This window comes from Camellia sinensis, chromosome 2, assembly GCF_055761805.1.
Source record: "Camellia sinensis isolate YWXY chromosome 2, ASM5576180v1, whole genome shotgun sequence".
Taxonomy (NCBI): domain Eukaryota; kingdom Viridiplantae; phylum Streptophyta; class Magnoliopsida; order Ericales; family Theaceae; genus Camellia; species Camellia sinensis.
Window position 1 is genome coordinate 50,296,304 of NC_138962.1, and position 16,555 is coordinate 50,312,858.

Genomic DNA, 16,555 nt, shown 5'->3' on the forward strand with positions numbered 1-16,555 from the left:
CTACCACTCTTCCCACCTATCTGCCAACCCATCACCTTCAAGCATTCTGACAACTTCCGACATCTTGGGACGTTCCATTGGGGAGCTCAGCGTGCAGAGCAGAGCCACCTGGATAAGTTGCTCCACCTCATCTTCGACATAGTTTCCCTCCATATCTGCATCGACTAGTGTTTCCACCTTCCTGTCGTTCAGAATTCCTTTCACCTGAATTTTTTGGGTATTTTGAATCACAGATGTAGGTTATGAAATGATCTCATTAATAAGGAAGAGCACCGTCTATCAACTACTTTCCAAGTTAGAGAAAGCAACATAATAGTAAAAGAAAAGATCACAAAATTAGACATTTGAAAACTAATAATAATAATGAAACAGAGAGACAAAGGTGGCTTATGATTTTCAATTTTGATTCAAAATTTCCTTTTCTTTGTCCAAATTGAAATGTGTGAAAACTTCAATCCTAAAATTTCAATATAGAATTTATGGTGTCCAAGGTAAAGTCTAAGCCTCATATAGTATTATGGTGTATTTTTCTTTTCAAGGTTCAATACTATGAAATAAAAGATGACTAAATTCTAAGTTTCCTAGCATTTGAAAACATGATGGTCATTTAAGACTGTGATACTGTAAAAATCAGCAAATCACGATGATGACAAATTTCTTCAATGTAACTGTTGAGTGGACTTTACTTCAAAATGCATTGAGCGAGACATTTTTTTTTTTTTTTTGAATATCATCATGAAGATTACTTGACTCATTTTGAATTATATAAGCAACAAAATAACAATTCCATTTATGTTCTTCTGACAAACCTTATAGCTAGCAAATTGGAAGCAGATTTTTTACAGAAGGGCTTTTAAGATGAACTCAAAGAATGCTATGAGAACAGCCAACTTAAGTACCCTAGTTACGTAATGAAAACAGATCGTATAAGGAAAATAAATGCTTACCAATCAAGCAACATAACGTCGTCGTCATTGGCAAGTCAAGCAAGATCAAAAGCCCTATATCCAGTGATGAGCTCCAGAAGCAGGACTCCATACCCAAAAACATCAGTTTTCTCTGAAGACTTTCCAGTGGAGAGGTACTCGAGAGAAATATACCCAATTGTACCACGTACAGCAGTGGTAACATGTGTATCCTTGTAATCCATAAGTTTCGCTAACCCAAAGTCTCCAACAACTGCTTTGAATTCCTCATCCAACAATATATTTACAGCTTTGACATCACGGTGAATTATCTTTGGGTTGCAATGATCGTGCAAATATGCAAGGCCTCTTGTTGATCCCAATGCAATTCGCTTCCTTTTGGGCCAATCAAGTGGGGGTTATGAATCAGGTCGCTCTACAACAATGAAGCAATGAGATCATGGAAACATTGTTGAGATCAAGCAAGGTTAGGAATATTGATTTTAAAATTTTTCAACATTTGCTCAAAAACTTTGGGTCAACTACAATTTTTTAACTGTCAGCACTTAAAAGTACAGTATATGTGAAGAAATCTGAAAAAAAAATCAAAATAAAAACAATTCACTAAAGACAAAAAAAAATATGAAAATGTGATTCCCCCCCTCCTCCCAGTTTATTTTGCCTTTAGTGTTTTCATTTTCATATTTTAGTCTTTTTATTTTATTTTATTTTTAAACTTTTTAGATGCATCAAAAAAGTATTTAAAAAAACAAAAATATGCTCACTTCTATTAAAAAAAAAATAACATAACAAACCCTTATGATATTTATTTTACAATGTATTTATCAAGGACGGCTAGTTATGTTTTACAGTGCAACTAACCCTTAAAATAAAATTTTCTACCAGTTTTCAAAAATTGAGTTTTTTATTTTTCGTATTTTTTGTATTTAGTGAATTTTTTAAGCAAATTTTGTGCTTTTTAGATACACTTAATGTAAATACAATTAAAAAGTATAATATTTGTATAAAAAAAAACTTTAAAAAATTCACTAAATACCAAAAATACAAAAAAAAACATGAAAATTTGGGAACGTTTTTGTATTCTTATGTATTTATTGATTTTTTAAAATGTTGTTAAGCAACTCTGCTGGTCCCAAGCTCAAGTAATGGAGGACGGTTGTGTCTTAGGTAGCAGACAACCAACAGGTAAAAAAGTCGCTCGAATCTTTTATGACATGAAGCCTAATACTCTAAATCGATTAAATACTAGGTCGTTCCCCTTAAGTGACGCGTTGCGCCTGCCTCTGAGTGGTTCCAAAAATGAGCAAAGGGAGCTGCATCGACACCTGGGTGAGGTGAAAAATGGACAAAGGTTTCCGCGTTTTCTGGACGAGCGCGTACAAAGAAGCTAATCCAAGATTATAAGTTTAGGGTAGCCACATGGAATATAAAAAATTTAATTGGTAAGACTATAGAATTGGTAGATGTCATGATTAGGAGACAAGTTAGTATAGGTTTAGGTTTAGGTTAGCCACATGGAATATAGAAACTTTAACCAGTAAAACTATAGAATTGGTAGATATCACAATTAGGAGACAAGTTAGTATAGCTTGCGTACAAGAAACAAAGTGGACGGGTGAAAAAGCTCAGGAAATAGAGGATACCAGTTTTAAGCTATATTATAGTGGCAATAATAGACACTGGAATGGGTTAGGAATAATAGTTGCCAAGAGTCTTGTAGAAAATGTAGTTGCGGTCATTAGGAAATATGATAGGATTATGTTAGTTAAACTAGTTATTGGAGAGAATATAGTGAACGTTATTAGTGCATATGGCCCTCCAAATAGGATTAGATGATCAGACTAAAAGAGTTTTTTGGAACCAAATGGATGAGGTATTACAGGAGATACCCGTAGAAGAGAACCTAGTTATAGGTAGTGATTTCAATGGCCATGTAGGAGTAGATAAACTAGGGTATGAAAGGGTACATGGTGGGTATGGTTTTGGTGACAGAAATAAGGCTGGAGAGAATATTTTAGATTTTGCGTTGACTTCTGATCTAGTGGTGGTCAATACTATGTATAAGAAGAGATATGAGCATTTGATAACCTTTAAGAGTGGACCAATTAAGAGCCAAATAGATTACTTTCTAGTAAGAAAAGAGAACCGTCTAAAATGCGGTGGCCGTAAGGTGATTCCTAGAGAGAGCTTGACATCTCAACACAGGATTTTAGTACTAGATTTATGCTTTAAAGGGCAATACCAAAACTTGGAAAAATAGTGGGCATCGCAGGACTAGATAGTGGGACCTAAAAGGGGATAAACTAGATACATTTAATAATAGAATGGAAAAAGAAAGTACTTGGGACTTGGAAGATGATGCTAACACTATGTGAAACTCGATGGTCAATTGTATAAGGAGAATCTCAAGGGAAGTTCTTGGAGAGTCGAAAGGAAAGGGACCCAACTTTAGGGAAACTTGATGGTGGAGGGAGGAGGTCCAAATGGTAATAAAGATGAAAAAAGAGAGCTTTAAAAAGTGGCAGAATGATAGAACTGAGGAAAACCTTAAGCGCTATAGATTGGCCAATAAGGAGGTCAAAAAGGTAGTGACGGAGATTAAGTTGAAAGCTTATGATGACCTATACACTAGATTAGATAGTGAGGATGGAGAGAAGAGGATATACAAACTTGCTAAGATAAGAGAGAGCAAAACAAGAGATTTTAATCAGATTAAGTGCATCAAGGGTGAGGACTCTAAGCTGTTGGTGAAAGATGAAGAAATTAAGGAGACGTGGAAGAACTATTTTGAGAAGTTGTGAAATGAGAAACATGGAGGTATGTTAAAAGGGGAAGAATTAGGCAATAATAAGGAAAACCAAGACTATAGGTTCTATCATAGGATTAGGGACTTTGAAGTGGAGTATGCACTTAAGAAGATGAAATTCAATAAGGTTTTAGTACCCAATGTTATACCTATTGAAGCGTGGAAATGTTTGGATAAGAAGGGGATTGTTTGGTTGACTAGGTTATTTAGCAAGATTTTGTTGACAAGAAAATTGCTAGAGGAATTGAGGAAGAATATTTTAGTGCCAATATATAAGAATAAATGAGATGTCCAGAATTGTAACAACTATTAAGTTAATGTGTCACACAATGAAAGTGTGGGAGAGAGTAATGGAACGTCAATTGCGAGATATAATAGAAGTGTCAAAGAATCAATTTGGGTTTATGCCTGGTAAGTCAACAATGGAAGCAATCTATCTTTTAAGGAGAGTAATAGAAAAATATAAAGAGAGAGAGAGAGAAGAAAAAAAGAAGAAGATATTTATATGATTTTTATCGAACTTGAGAAAGCATATGATAAAGTGTCCTGAGATATAATCTGGTGGGTGTTAGAGAAGAAAGGGGTGGCAAAAGGTTACATTAATGTGATTAGGGAGAGACGGGTGAATTTTCAATTTCTGTATGGTTACATCAAGGATCAACCTTAAGTCCTTATATTTTTGCTTTAGTTATGGATGAGTTGACGTGCAATATTCAGGATGATATGCCATTGTTTATATTTTTTCCAAATGATATCGTGTTAATGAATGAGACTAGAGAAGGAGTTAACACTAAGTTAGACATTTTGGAGAAAAATACTTGAATCTAAAAGATTTAGGATAAGTAGAACTAAGACAGAGTATATGGAGTTTAATTTTAGTAATAGTCACAATGAAGCAAAGGAGAAATGAAGATTGAGGACCAAGAACTACCTAAGAGTGGACATTTTCGGTATTTAGTATGAATTATCACAATGATTTGGGAGATTGGTGCGGTTGTGGTCTACAGAATTAAGGCATGGTGACTTAAGTGGAGAGTACTGTGCAATAAAGGAGTACCTATTAGACTAAAAGAGATTCTATAAAATAGCTATTAGACCAACAATGTTGTATGAGATAAATTGTTAGGCAAATAAGAAACAACATGTAGAGAATATGAGTGTTGCTGAGATGAAGATGCTAAGGTGGATGTGTGGCAAGACTAGAAAAGACAGAGTGAGGAATGAGTATATTCGAGAATGGGTTGGAGTAGTACTGATAGAAGATAAGTTGAGAGAGAATAGATTGAGACGGTTTGGTCATATACAACGGAAACCAACAGAGGTAATGGTGAAGAGATTCGATACAGTGACGGCAGATGGTAGTGTTAGGGGAAATTGTAGACCTAGATTGATGTGGACTAGTTAAGTAAATAGAGATATGAATCTCCTTAATTTGACTAACGAAATGGCCATGGATAGAGTCGAGTGGAAAAAAATATATTCATGCAGCCGACCCCATTTGATGAGACTTAAGGCTTGATTTGGTATGGTTTGGTTTGATTTGGTTTTAAAAATATTTTACTTTTTAAGTACATCTATGTTAGGTGCATCTAAAAAATTAATTAATTAATTATTAAAAAATTCACTAAAAAAAATAAAAAATACGAAAAATAAAAATCTCAATTTTCAAAAAATTAAAATTCAAAAAATTAAAACCAAATAGGGTGTCACAAAACCATTTTTGAAAATCAAACTAAACATACTAAAGCAGTGTCTAAACAAACTAAACTAAAGCAATGTCTCTCTCAATCTCTGTTCTGTACTCTACTCCTTGATTGGTATTTTCCTATTAAAAATTTCTAGTAATAGTTTTATTTTTATTTCTTGAAATTTTTTTTAAAAAAAAAAACATTTCAGAAACGAACTGCCTTACATTCTATTGGGGGGAAGAAAGCTAGAGCTTAACTAAAGCCTTGTCCCAGAGCTGTCAATGAATGCAACTGTTTCAGAAGAAATAAATGAGTTGGTGGAAGGAATAGGCATTATCACATTTTGTTAGAATAGTCATTTAAATTATTTTCACTTAAATAAGATATATTAAAACAAGAGAAAGAAAATGCAAAGTTAAAATGAGCGTTTCATTTCAGCCCATTCTATCATAGCAAATGTGCTCAAAAGAATTTAGATATAGAGAACCCTGTGTCAGCTATATTGTTAAAAAATTTAGGCACAAGGTGGATGAAGTGTGTTATTTCGTCAACATGAGAGAGAGAGAGAGAGAGAGAGAGAGAGAGAGGGGGGAGAGAAGAAATGTCCTTTTTGCAACAATGGCTACGACCCTCTTTGGTGGAGCTTTTTTGAAGTTAAAAGCTAATAATCAAAAAACAGAAACTAAAAGCACCCCTACCTCAGCTTTCAAATAATCAGTTTTTTTCAGTTTATTTAAACTATTTCTGCCTAATAAGCTATAGGCAAAAGCTGCACCGAACAGTCTGACACAGACTCCCAAATCAAAATAAGCAATAATCACCCCCCAAAAGCTGTAACAAACAGCGTCTACATCTTCTATGTGTGGATATCCAATTTTTTAAAAAATCTTTTTTTTTTTGGGTATTGACTCATCTTCTTCAAAAATCGTTCCATTGGTAGATTCGGTTGAGCCTCGACAGAGCATTTTTTATCTCATTCGTATTCTTAGATTCGGCAAACATGAGATGTATCCCACACTTGAAGAAGTACATCAAATTTTAGAGATGTCCCTTTGCTTTCAATCTTCCAAGCTATATTCAGAGATCCCAAACGCTTAACAAAGTTATAATCAGTAATCATAAATGCTCAAGTGTTATAATTTGCTTTCAGACTAAAAACAAAATGTATTTATTGGTGTATAAAATATATACTTATTGGACACATAACATAGCCTTTCCAGTCATGTTTTTGCTTATACCTAAAAACTCATAATCATCGTCATATAAACCGAGCTTAAAAAAAAAAAAAAAAAAACTAAGGAGGAGAAATCATATGCACAAATGGTATATATCACATTTGAATAAAGAGTGGGACTCCAAGAAACTTCTCCGTATACCGAAAACAAAATCCAATTAAAAGATCATCTGGGACCGGACAATTCTTCTGGAGGGAGGTTGGGAGTGGAGTCAGGAAGGTTGTTGACTTGGGCAATGATCCAATCATTATTTTGGTGGTGGATATTGACGAACTCTTGCCGGAACATCTCTTCCTTCTGCCACTCTTCCCACCTCTCTGCCAACCCATCACCTTCGAGCATTCTGACAACTTCCGACATCTTGGGACGTTCCATTGGGGAGCTCAGCGTGCAGAGCAGAGCCACCTGGATAAGTTCCTCCACCTCATCTTCGACATAGTTTCCCTCCATATCTGCATCGACTAGTGTTTCCACCTTCCTGTCTTTCAGAAGTCCTTTCACCTAAATTTTTTGGGTTTTGAATCACAAATGTCATATGATAGGTTATGAAATGATCTCATTAATAAGGAAGAGCACCGTCCATCAACTACTTTCCAAATTAGAGAAAGCAACATAATAGTAACAGAAAATATCACAAAATCGAACATTTGAAAACTAATAATAAAATTGAAACGGAGAGACAAAGGTGGCTTATGATTTTCAATTTTGATTCAAAATTTCCTTTTCTTTGTCCAAATTGAAATGTGTGAAAACTTCAATCCTAAAATTTCAATATAGAATTTATGGTGTCCAAGGTAAAGACTGAGCCTTATATAGTATTATGGTGTATTTTTCTTTTCAAGGTTCAATACTATGAAATAAAAGATGACTAAATTCGAAGTTTCCTAGCATTTGAAAACATGATGGTCATTTAAGATTGTGATACTATAAATTTCAGCAAATCATGATTATGACAAATTTCTTCAATGTAACCGTTGAGTGGACTTTACTTTAAAATGCATTGAGCGAGACATTTTTTTTTTTTTTTTAATACCATCATGAACATTACTCGACTCATTTTGAATTATATAAGCAACATAATAACAATTCCATTCATGTGCTTCTAACAAACCTTATAGCCTGCAAATTGGAAGCAAATTTTTTACAGAAGGGCTTTTAAGATGAACTCAAAGAATGGCATGAAAACAGCCAACTCAAGTACCCTAGATACGTAATGAAAACAGATCATATGAGAGAAATAAATGCTAACCCAATCAAGCAACATAACGTCGTCGTCATTGGCAAGTCGAGCAAGATCAAAAGCCCTTTGTCCAGTGATGAGCTCCAGAAGCATGACTCCATACCCAAAAACATCAGTTTTCTCTGAAGACTTTCCAGTGGAGAGGTACTCGGGAGCAATATGCCCAATTGTACCACGTACAGCAGTGGTAACATGTGTATCCTTGTAATCCATAAGTTTCGCTAACCCAAAGTCTCCAACAACTGCTTCGAATTCCTCATCCAACAATATATTTGCAGCTTTGACATCACGGTGAATTATCTTTGGGTCGCAATGGTCATGCAAATATGCAAGGCCTCTTGCGGATCCTAATGCAATTCGCTTCCTTTTGGGCCAATCAAGTGGAGATTGTGAATCAGGTCGCTCTACAACAATGAAGCAATGAGATCATGCAAACATTGTAGAGATTAAGCAAGGTTAGGAATATTGATTTTAAAATTTTCAACATTTGCTCAAAAACTTTGGGTCAATTATAAATTTTTAACTGTCAGCACCTAAAAGTAAAGTATATGCGAAGAAATTTGAAAAAATCAAAATCAAAATAAAAACAATTCACTAAAGACAAAAAAAAAATATGAAAATTAAACTTTATTTCTAATTCCCAGTTTTCTTTTGCCTTTAGTGTTTTTTCCTCTTCTTATTTTAGTCTCTCTTTTCTTTTATTTTTAAACTTTTCAGATGCATCAAAAATGTATTTAAAAAAAACTAAAATATGAAAATTTTCTTCCATTTTCTAAAAATTGAGTTTTTATTTTTCGTATTTTTTGTTTTTAGTGAATTTTTTTAATATTTTAAGCAAATTTTGTACTTTTTAGATACACTTAATGTTAAATACAATTAAAAAATATAATATTTCTGAAAAAAAAATCTTTAAAAAATTCACTAAATACAAAAAAAAAACAAAACAAAACAAAACAAAACAAAACAAAAATTCAGTACATTTTCGTATTCTTATGTATTTATTGATTTTTTAAAATATTATTTTACAAATATTTTACTTTGTAGGTACATCTACATTAGGTGCATCTAAAAAGTAAAATAAATAAAATAAAACATTAAAAAAATTCACTAAAAACAAAAAATAAATACGAAAAATAAAAATCTCAATTTTCAGAAAATTAAAATTCAAAAAATTGAAACCAAATAGGGTGTCACAAAACCATTTTTGAAAAATCAAACTAAACAAATCTTTTCTCTTAGTATCAAATTGGGAATTGGAATAGAAATAAAGCATATTGTATCAAATCTACTAAAAGTTCTAATGAATATAACACTTGACAAATAATTAAAAAAGGGTAGCATATGCAGATGCAAGCAAGTAGTACCTCTTAAGCATGAGGCAACACTTCCATTAGACATAAAGGGATAAACAAGCAATCGTTCTGTCGGTGTCATGCAAAAGCCACGCAAACGCAGTAAATTTCGATGGACGGCCATGCTGATCATTTCCACTTCTGTTTGGAACTGCAGCTCCCCACCCTGAGTGCGTTCCTCTTTTAGTCTTTTTACTGCCACTAGAGAGCCATCGGCCAATCGTCCTTTGTATACCTTACCAAACCCACCTCTTCCTAGAATATTTATGTTGCTAAAACTATCAGTTGCAACTTGTAGTTCACGTAGAGAAAACCTCTTGAGCTGTCCTAGATGAACTTCTGGATCCTCTTCAGCTGGAAAGAGAAAGGGGAAATGCATTACTCAACACCCTAACAATCAATTTAACCCTTGTTCATAAAAAATATAAATAAAAATCAATTTAAGGCATTTTCAACTTGGTCCACTAACCAGGTACATCAAAGAAGCTATCCTCCGGCTTCCTTCGCCGCCACCAAGCAAGTGTGATTGCAGGGGCAGCAAACAACAGGGCGGCACCAGCAGCTACTCCTCCAGCAATGGCTCCAGTGGCACTGCTACCTATTCGAATAAGATTTGCAATAAGAAATTAATAAGTTCACTTTTATTGTGCAATCCCTTCACAACTGAAAATTTCGATAGGAAGACAATTCAATGGGATAGAATAATGCCATGGTTTGGACAATCCAGGTGCAGAGTCTAGCGGAAAAATTAGATTCTAACTTCAGCAACATATCACAAGTCACTAATCTAAAGAAAGCTGAAAATTGAACGATACTCGGACAAATAAAAAAGATCAAAGCATGGAGGTTTCCCTAGGAAAATAAGTATTGGTTGTGCATCATAAACTATAAAGCACGGATACTTCAAAAAGAGAGACGTATCTGTATCGGATACTTAACAGATAGATATTGATACACCTTGGAGACTTGCGAATACGTATCGAATACTTCTTAATTAATTTTTTATTAATTTTGGAGTATCAGATACTTAATTTTGAAGTATCGGATACTCGAAGTCACATATTACTTCTAATACCTTGTTTAGTTCTTTGATAAGAGGAATATAATAAGAGTTAAAGTAATAGAATTTGTCAAATTGATATATTCTTATTGTCTCTCTCACTCTCTCACGTTTCTCTGCTCTCATTCTTTTTTTGGTGTTGGCATGTAAGGATGAAGTTTAATTTGCATTTACTTTTGCTTTTAGTTTTGGATATTTTATAAATGCTTGAAGACTTTTAACTTAATAGGAATCCCTCTCTTTATTAAATAATTTGCTTTAGGTTTTATTTTCATGCATATTACATTATTAAAATTATAAAAAATCATTTTTTTTTACGAACGTATACCCGCCATACCCGTATCTTACTTTTTCAAATTTTGGTATATCGCCATATCCTTTATCCGTGCTTCCTAGATCATAAATATGTGGGAAAACTAAAACCTATACACACTGGTTGAGGAATTGACCTGACATACAATTTATTTTCGTATAGTTGCTTTCAAAAACAATAATGTGCATGAAGTTAGAAAGACAAATTACAAATCCAGCCAAGTCATCTGTAACAAGGTCTGAACAGGCAACATGGAACGAAGTTTATAATTTAAGAATTGAGGAATTGAAAGTGTTGGGAAAAACCGAACAGAACCCAATATCAGCAACAACCTAGGATAAAACGAAACAAACCTGAAGCAGTAGATGGGGGTGGCGGCGAAAATGGAGACGGTGGAGGAGTTGCAGGAATTGTTAAATTATTATTATTTTGAAAACTGAAAAATGAAAGAATAGTGGTCAGCATATGTCTAGATGAGTCACCCGACTCCACTAGTATGGAAAATGATGTTACGAGCAACAAACCTGAGGGAAGTAAAAAGTTGAAAGGAGCCATTAACTGGGACAACTCCTGTTAATTGATTGTTTGAAAGATCACTGTATACCAAATGGCAAGAAGCCGTATCATATTCTTGTAGTTAGTTTATGCCAATTAAAGCTAATCAAAAAAAGAAACAAAAAAAGAAAAACCTTTATTATTCACCAAAAAGGAAAAATAAAGAACACATCAACTTGGTACTCACAGGACTTGAAGTGAATTGATAGTAGTCAATGACATAGGAATAGTTCCAGACAAAGTGTTGTTGTTAAGCCGTCTATCCTTGCAAATAAATAAAAGGACCAGGCATCAGTACATTCCAAACAGGCAAAATGGTATATCAATAAAATTCCTAGGGACATGGCTGACCAACGCTAGTAGATGCACACAATACATGCAATATGTGATCAATCGGAGCCCTCTGTGCAATATAATCCAATTTCGGATAAAGTTGATCTGCAATGTACAAACAACTAGTAGATGCACATAATAAAGTAACATATTATAAAAACAAATAGCCCTTCGGCACTGTTTGCCATTATCCAGAGGATGCTATTTCTTAATCATTGATCAGTACGCATTTTAATAATTTTACTAAGAAAAAGTAAAAATCAATGCATTTATCACCAAAATACCTAAGTCTTTATAGGCCCTACTGGATATTAATCTAGACATCTTGACAACAATGGGATTTCCATCTTTGGGGTTGATTTCAATCAAGCATGCAATATCCTGGACTGAATAACTTCAATAATTTGTTTTCATGCATTTTTCTAAATATACATAAAAAAAAATTAAAAAAAAAAAGACAGAGAAATCATAAGAGTATATTCTTTAAGAAATCAGTAAAAAACTAAAACAATGCCACTGTATCCATATTCCCATATATCAACGCATAAGCACCCCACTTTTGAAAAAACCTTGTAATAAGAAAACTGAAATATAATAAAAGTAAACTCAAATAGATGCACAATAAATTTAATAACAAAAGTAAAAAAGATGAAGGACATGTAATTCATACAAGAAACGTAATTTCTGAAGCTTGCCCAGCGTGTCCGGGATGATACTACTCAAATTGTTCAAGTAAAGATCCAAGCTCACCAAACTTGTCAAATTGCCAAGCTCAATAGGAATTCTTCCACTTATGTTGTTGCTATAAAGCTCCCTGTCAAGAAACATGTTAATAATATGCAAACCAAAGGGACAAACAAAAGATGATCATGTTATTAATGGGAGAAAAATTGTGCAGCAATATCAAGATAATGAATACAAGGGGAACAAAAAAGGGCTCAAGCAACCAACTATGAACCACCCATTTTTAAAAGACAACCTAACACAATAAGCTGCTAGGAAACTGGAGTTTCTTTCTAGAGGTTAGTTGTTTCATCAAAGTAAAAGATGCACATGATCACAATCAGTACAAAATATTAACCAAGAAGTCAAGACAAATGCTTTAAGGGGAAGTCAAAACATATTTAGCTCTTTTGCAGATGAAGTTGTACATGACTCCAAAACCTAGCATTGCAATAGACTGATTTATTTATTCATTCATTTATTTATTTTTTGCGGGGGGTTACAATGGAAGCCAATAAAACAAAACACTAAACATGAACTCACCTGGGAATGCGCCAATCAGAGGCATTCCAAATCATTCAAAGCACAAGAATATGCCCCTTTAGTCATTTGTTCCTTTTTAACCAGAAAAGCTGAACAATATCATGTATATCATGTATTCTCCATTATCATATGCATGTATAGGTCTCAAGTGCGTTGAATACAGCACAATGAAAGATTCAACAGAGGATTCAAAAACTACGACATATAGAAAGTAATTAAGTTACACCAAAGAAAAGTTAATTTTTGTCAATGCACATTATTATTTCTCAACATCAGAATATGGCTAAAAATAAAACTGAATTATATTTTTGTTAACAACTATAGAGAGGGAAGAAGTTTATGACCCAAAACTTGTTACGTTTATTAGCTTATGCAATCAATAATAAGAAGCTTACATTATACAATCAACTATCAAGACTTTCAAAGAGTTACCAAAGTTCATGTTATTGAAACTTTAATACAAAGATATCATCTTTAAAGTAAATCCTCATATTCTCAAAAGGTAGATATAGAATAAGACTAAAGGTTATGAAACAAGTGATAAATTAGCATGAGCTAAAGTAGTACTGAAGTACGACTTACAAGTACTGCAAATTCGTAAGCAGTCCAAGTTGTGGAACCAGTTGACCAGACAAGTTTGCATTTCCAAGATCACTGGGTGTACACAAATGGAAGCAAAATTCATCATCAATCACACCACTGAAAATGGTAGTACGAAAGCAACAATAGTTTCATATAGCAAGTTACATCACAAGAATTGTCACAGATGTTAGCAACTAACACTCTTGTAACGCTGTTCTCACTGTTGCACGTTACATGAAACCAAGTGCAGGGATTGACAAGTGTAGCATCCCAACTTTGCAGAACATTATTAGGATCAGCTAAGTTGGTCTTCAGCGCATTCAAGGCATCGCCTGTTCTTCATGAAAGAGGCAATCATCAGGTACTTGTCAAATGCATTAACATTGTTAGAGAATATTTCGAAGATATTCTATTCCTATATTTACCTATTTCCTTGCTTAAGTTATTAAATGATTAGCACTCTAGGTTTCTTTGTTGATCAGTCTATGCAACCCTATAAATAGGCTACCACTTGTAATAGGTATATCAATCTCAATACAATATTTCCCTTTCACCATAATTCTAACAAACATCATCAACCAAAACAAATCCCAAGAGGATGTAAGCTACTAAGTTGTGTAACAGACTAACACTCATACCATAACATGAAGATTTTCAAATTCTACAACTAAATTCAACATTACTAAATACAACATCAAGGCCTTGTTTGATTAGCGGATTATAGCATAAGATTAGGATTATTAATTCATGGCACTCGCATTCCATTGTTTGGTTTCCGATTTTGTTATTCAAATTAAATTCCAATGGCCATTCTATCCAATAAAATTGACCCATTTTTTAATCCTAAAACTAATAACACAAAACATACATATAATTGAGATTATATATTTCTATATGTATGGCGAAACAAACATGGACAAGAGGGAATTATGTACCTCACTAATCCAACTGGATAACCAATCCTACACTAATCTCATGAATTGTTAATTCCCACACTATTAATCCTACTAATCAAACAGGCTCCAAGGCTATTAGGGGAGCACTTCAAGAAGCAGAATACACCATTTTATTTTTTTTATATGAAATTAAAATTTAAAAATTGCACCAGTAAGGCTAAGTACTTGAATTTTTGAATGAATTCAATAAATAATTGAATAAATGAACTGTAAATTCCAGTTTCAGTTATTTTCCGAATTTCACGTAATGATTCCAAGCTCAGAACTGAATAAATCCATTAAAAGTTCAGTGATTGCTGAATTTGATTATGCAAAGTTGAATGCAAGCAGAACACAATCCAAGAAACATTGACTCAAATTGACGTGAAGAAAATGTTAAAATCAACATAAAATCGAAGCTAACAGAATCGGAACTCACCTTCGGCATTACCAGAGGCCTGAAATAACCGACAAAAAACCAGAAATAGACAAAGAAAAGCCGAGGATGAGATCGCCGAGACCGCTCGATTCATTGCCACAACTATTGCTTCAGCTAAAAAACCTATATATTCCTCGTCAACTCTCAGAACTAGTAATTTAAAAAAAAAAAAAAAAAAAAAAAAAAAAAAAAAAAACTCAAAATCAAACTATTGGTTGAAGGAAATCTAAATCCCTTGGTAGCCAAATATTGGCACCTATCGGTTGATCGAAAACGGAAATCGGAAGGGGAAGTCGTCGCCGGACCACACCGGAGGGAAACTGTTTGGAGCAGACTTTGACGCTGAAGGTAGTTAAGGAAATTTTCTTTCACTTTCCAGGGAAAATTCTAAGAGAATACCGGAGAGAGAGAGAGAGAGAGAGAGAGAGAGAGATTGAATTCAACGGTCGGTGAGGAAGGGGGGCAGAGAGAGAGTTGTTTGTGGAGGGTTTTAGTCAAAGCCTCTCTCTTTCACACTCTCACAGTGTCTCTCTCAATCTCTGTTCTCTACTCTGCTCCTTGACTGGTATTTTCCTAGTAAAAATTTGCGATAAATTACGCACAGACCTATTTTGAGATTTATTAAAGTACAAATTATTCGTTATAATTTAAAAAATTATAAATATTTTTTATTAGAATTTTTTATTTAATAAAATTAATTAAAAAAATGAGATTCGTAATTATTCTCTTATATAATAATAAAATTATTTAAATTATTAATTAACATATATTTCTAACATTATTAAAAACTATTAATTGACTTAATAATTTATTAATAAAAAAAGAGATTTGTTATGAAATTAAAAATCTCAAGAGATGGAATGTAATTTTTAAAATCATAGGAGTGATTGATGTTTTAATTAAACATCAAGGTTTGTATTTGTAATTTATTCTAAAAATTTGTAGTAATAGTTTTCTTTATTTTTATTGCTGGAATTTTTTTTTTTTTTTAAATTAGGATTTAACCTAGTAACAAATCAACATCTAATTTTTTAATTGTTTTAATTTAAACTCTATTAATTCTAAGTATTCATTAATTATAAAAAACAAAATATGATTAATTTAAATAATTTAACCACTTTTTATCGGTGATGCAGGACAATAATTACGGGTGATCGCGAATTGGGTTGAGTCGGGTGACATCACATCCGTCATCCATTCAAAATTAAGCGAATTAGAAAAAATCAATCCATATTCATCCACCAATTTGGCTTATACAGATTGAGCGGGCTATGCTGGTTGGCAAATGGATGCGATCGATTTGGCAGTTTGGGCTTTACAAATTTTGGACTTTTTTTGAATTATAATTCATAACTTTTACAATTTCTAATAACTAGTAATTTGAAAAAATAATATATATTATTTGTCTATAATAGGCCATGACATCACATATGCATATTTTTAAAGTATTATTTTATATTTTCACAAAAATATATATATTTGTTATTTCTACTCTATATTGTTACTTGTTAGCAATTTCTTTGTTTTTTTTTTTTAGATCTTCATCTACGAATGAATCGGGTTCATACAATGCGGGATGATTAATCCGCCATCCGAATTGTATTCATGAATTTTGAAATATTTTATCTACATTTATTCGCCGAAAGACATGCATCCGCCTAACATCAATTAGGTTTGATTAATTTACGAATTAAACGGATCCATGATCGCTCCTAACAACAACTGTGGCTATTAACTAAAGAAGGGATGAAAGGGGCGACATTGAGTTGGAAAAGGAAGGATATGAGCAGTGGCGAATGCAAAAATATAAATAAATGAATTATGG

At 33.2% G+C, this 16,555-nt stretch overlaps 1 protein-coding gene and 1 pseudogene across 5 annotated transcripts; both read right to left on the reverse strand.

The window, feature by feature from the left end:
* Nucleotides 1-1,150, reverse strand: LOC114289861 (BRASSINOSTEROID INSENSITIVE 1-associated receptor kinase 1 pseudogene; annotated as a pseudogene).
* A 5,409-nt stretch (nt 1,151-6,559) lies between these two features.
* Nucleotides 6,560-15,326, reverse strand: LOC114289865 (BRASSINOSTEROID INSENSITIVE 1-associated receptor kinase 1). 5 transcript variants are annotated; one of them, XM_082914362.1, is made up of 12 exons: nt 14,731-15,321; nt 13,556-13,688; nt 13,357-13,428; nt 12,259-12,322; nt 11,527-11,613; nt 11,363-11,439; nt 11,145-11,216; nt 10,974-11,056; nt 9,717-9,845; nt 9,260-9,601; nt 7,905-8,299; nt 6,560-7,156 (listed from the first exon to the last, which is right to left on the reverse strand). In XM_082914362.1, exons 1-12 carry the CDS (start codon nt 14,822-14,824, stop codon nt 6,821-6,823), a joined length of 1,884 nt encoding a protein of 627 aa, XP_082770488.1. In that variant the 5' UTR covers nt 14,825-15,321; the 3' UTR covers nt 6,560-6,820. The 5 variants fall into 5 exon arrangements, with proteins under 5 accessions (XP_082770488.1, XP_082770489.1, XP_082770490.1 ...); XM_082914363.1 differs by lacking the exon at nt 11,527-11,613 and having other exon boundaries at nt 11,363-11,434; nt 12,179-12,322; nt 14,731-15,326; XM_082914364.1 differs by lacking the exon at nt 11,527-11,613.
* Between the last annotated feature and the right edge of the window lie 1,229 nt (nt 15,327-16,555).

Coding starts and splice junctions, on each gene's coding strand:
- LOC114289865 (XM_082914362.1), bottom strand. CDS start 14,824: ATGAATCGAGCGGTCTCGGCGATCTCATCCTCGGCTTTTCTTTGTCTA. Junction 11,614..12,258: donor TTGGCAATTTGACAAGTTTG/GTGAGCTTGGAT, acceptor TGTACATTGCAG/ATCAACTTTATCCGAAATTG. Junction 9,846..10,973: donor ACCCCCATCTACTGCTTCAG/GTTTGTTTCGTT, acceptor TTATTCGAATAG/GTAGCAGTGCCACTGGAGCC.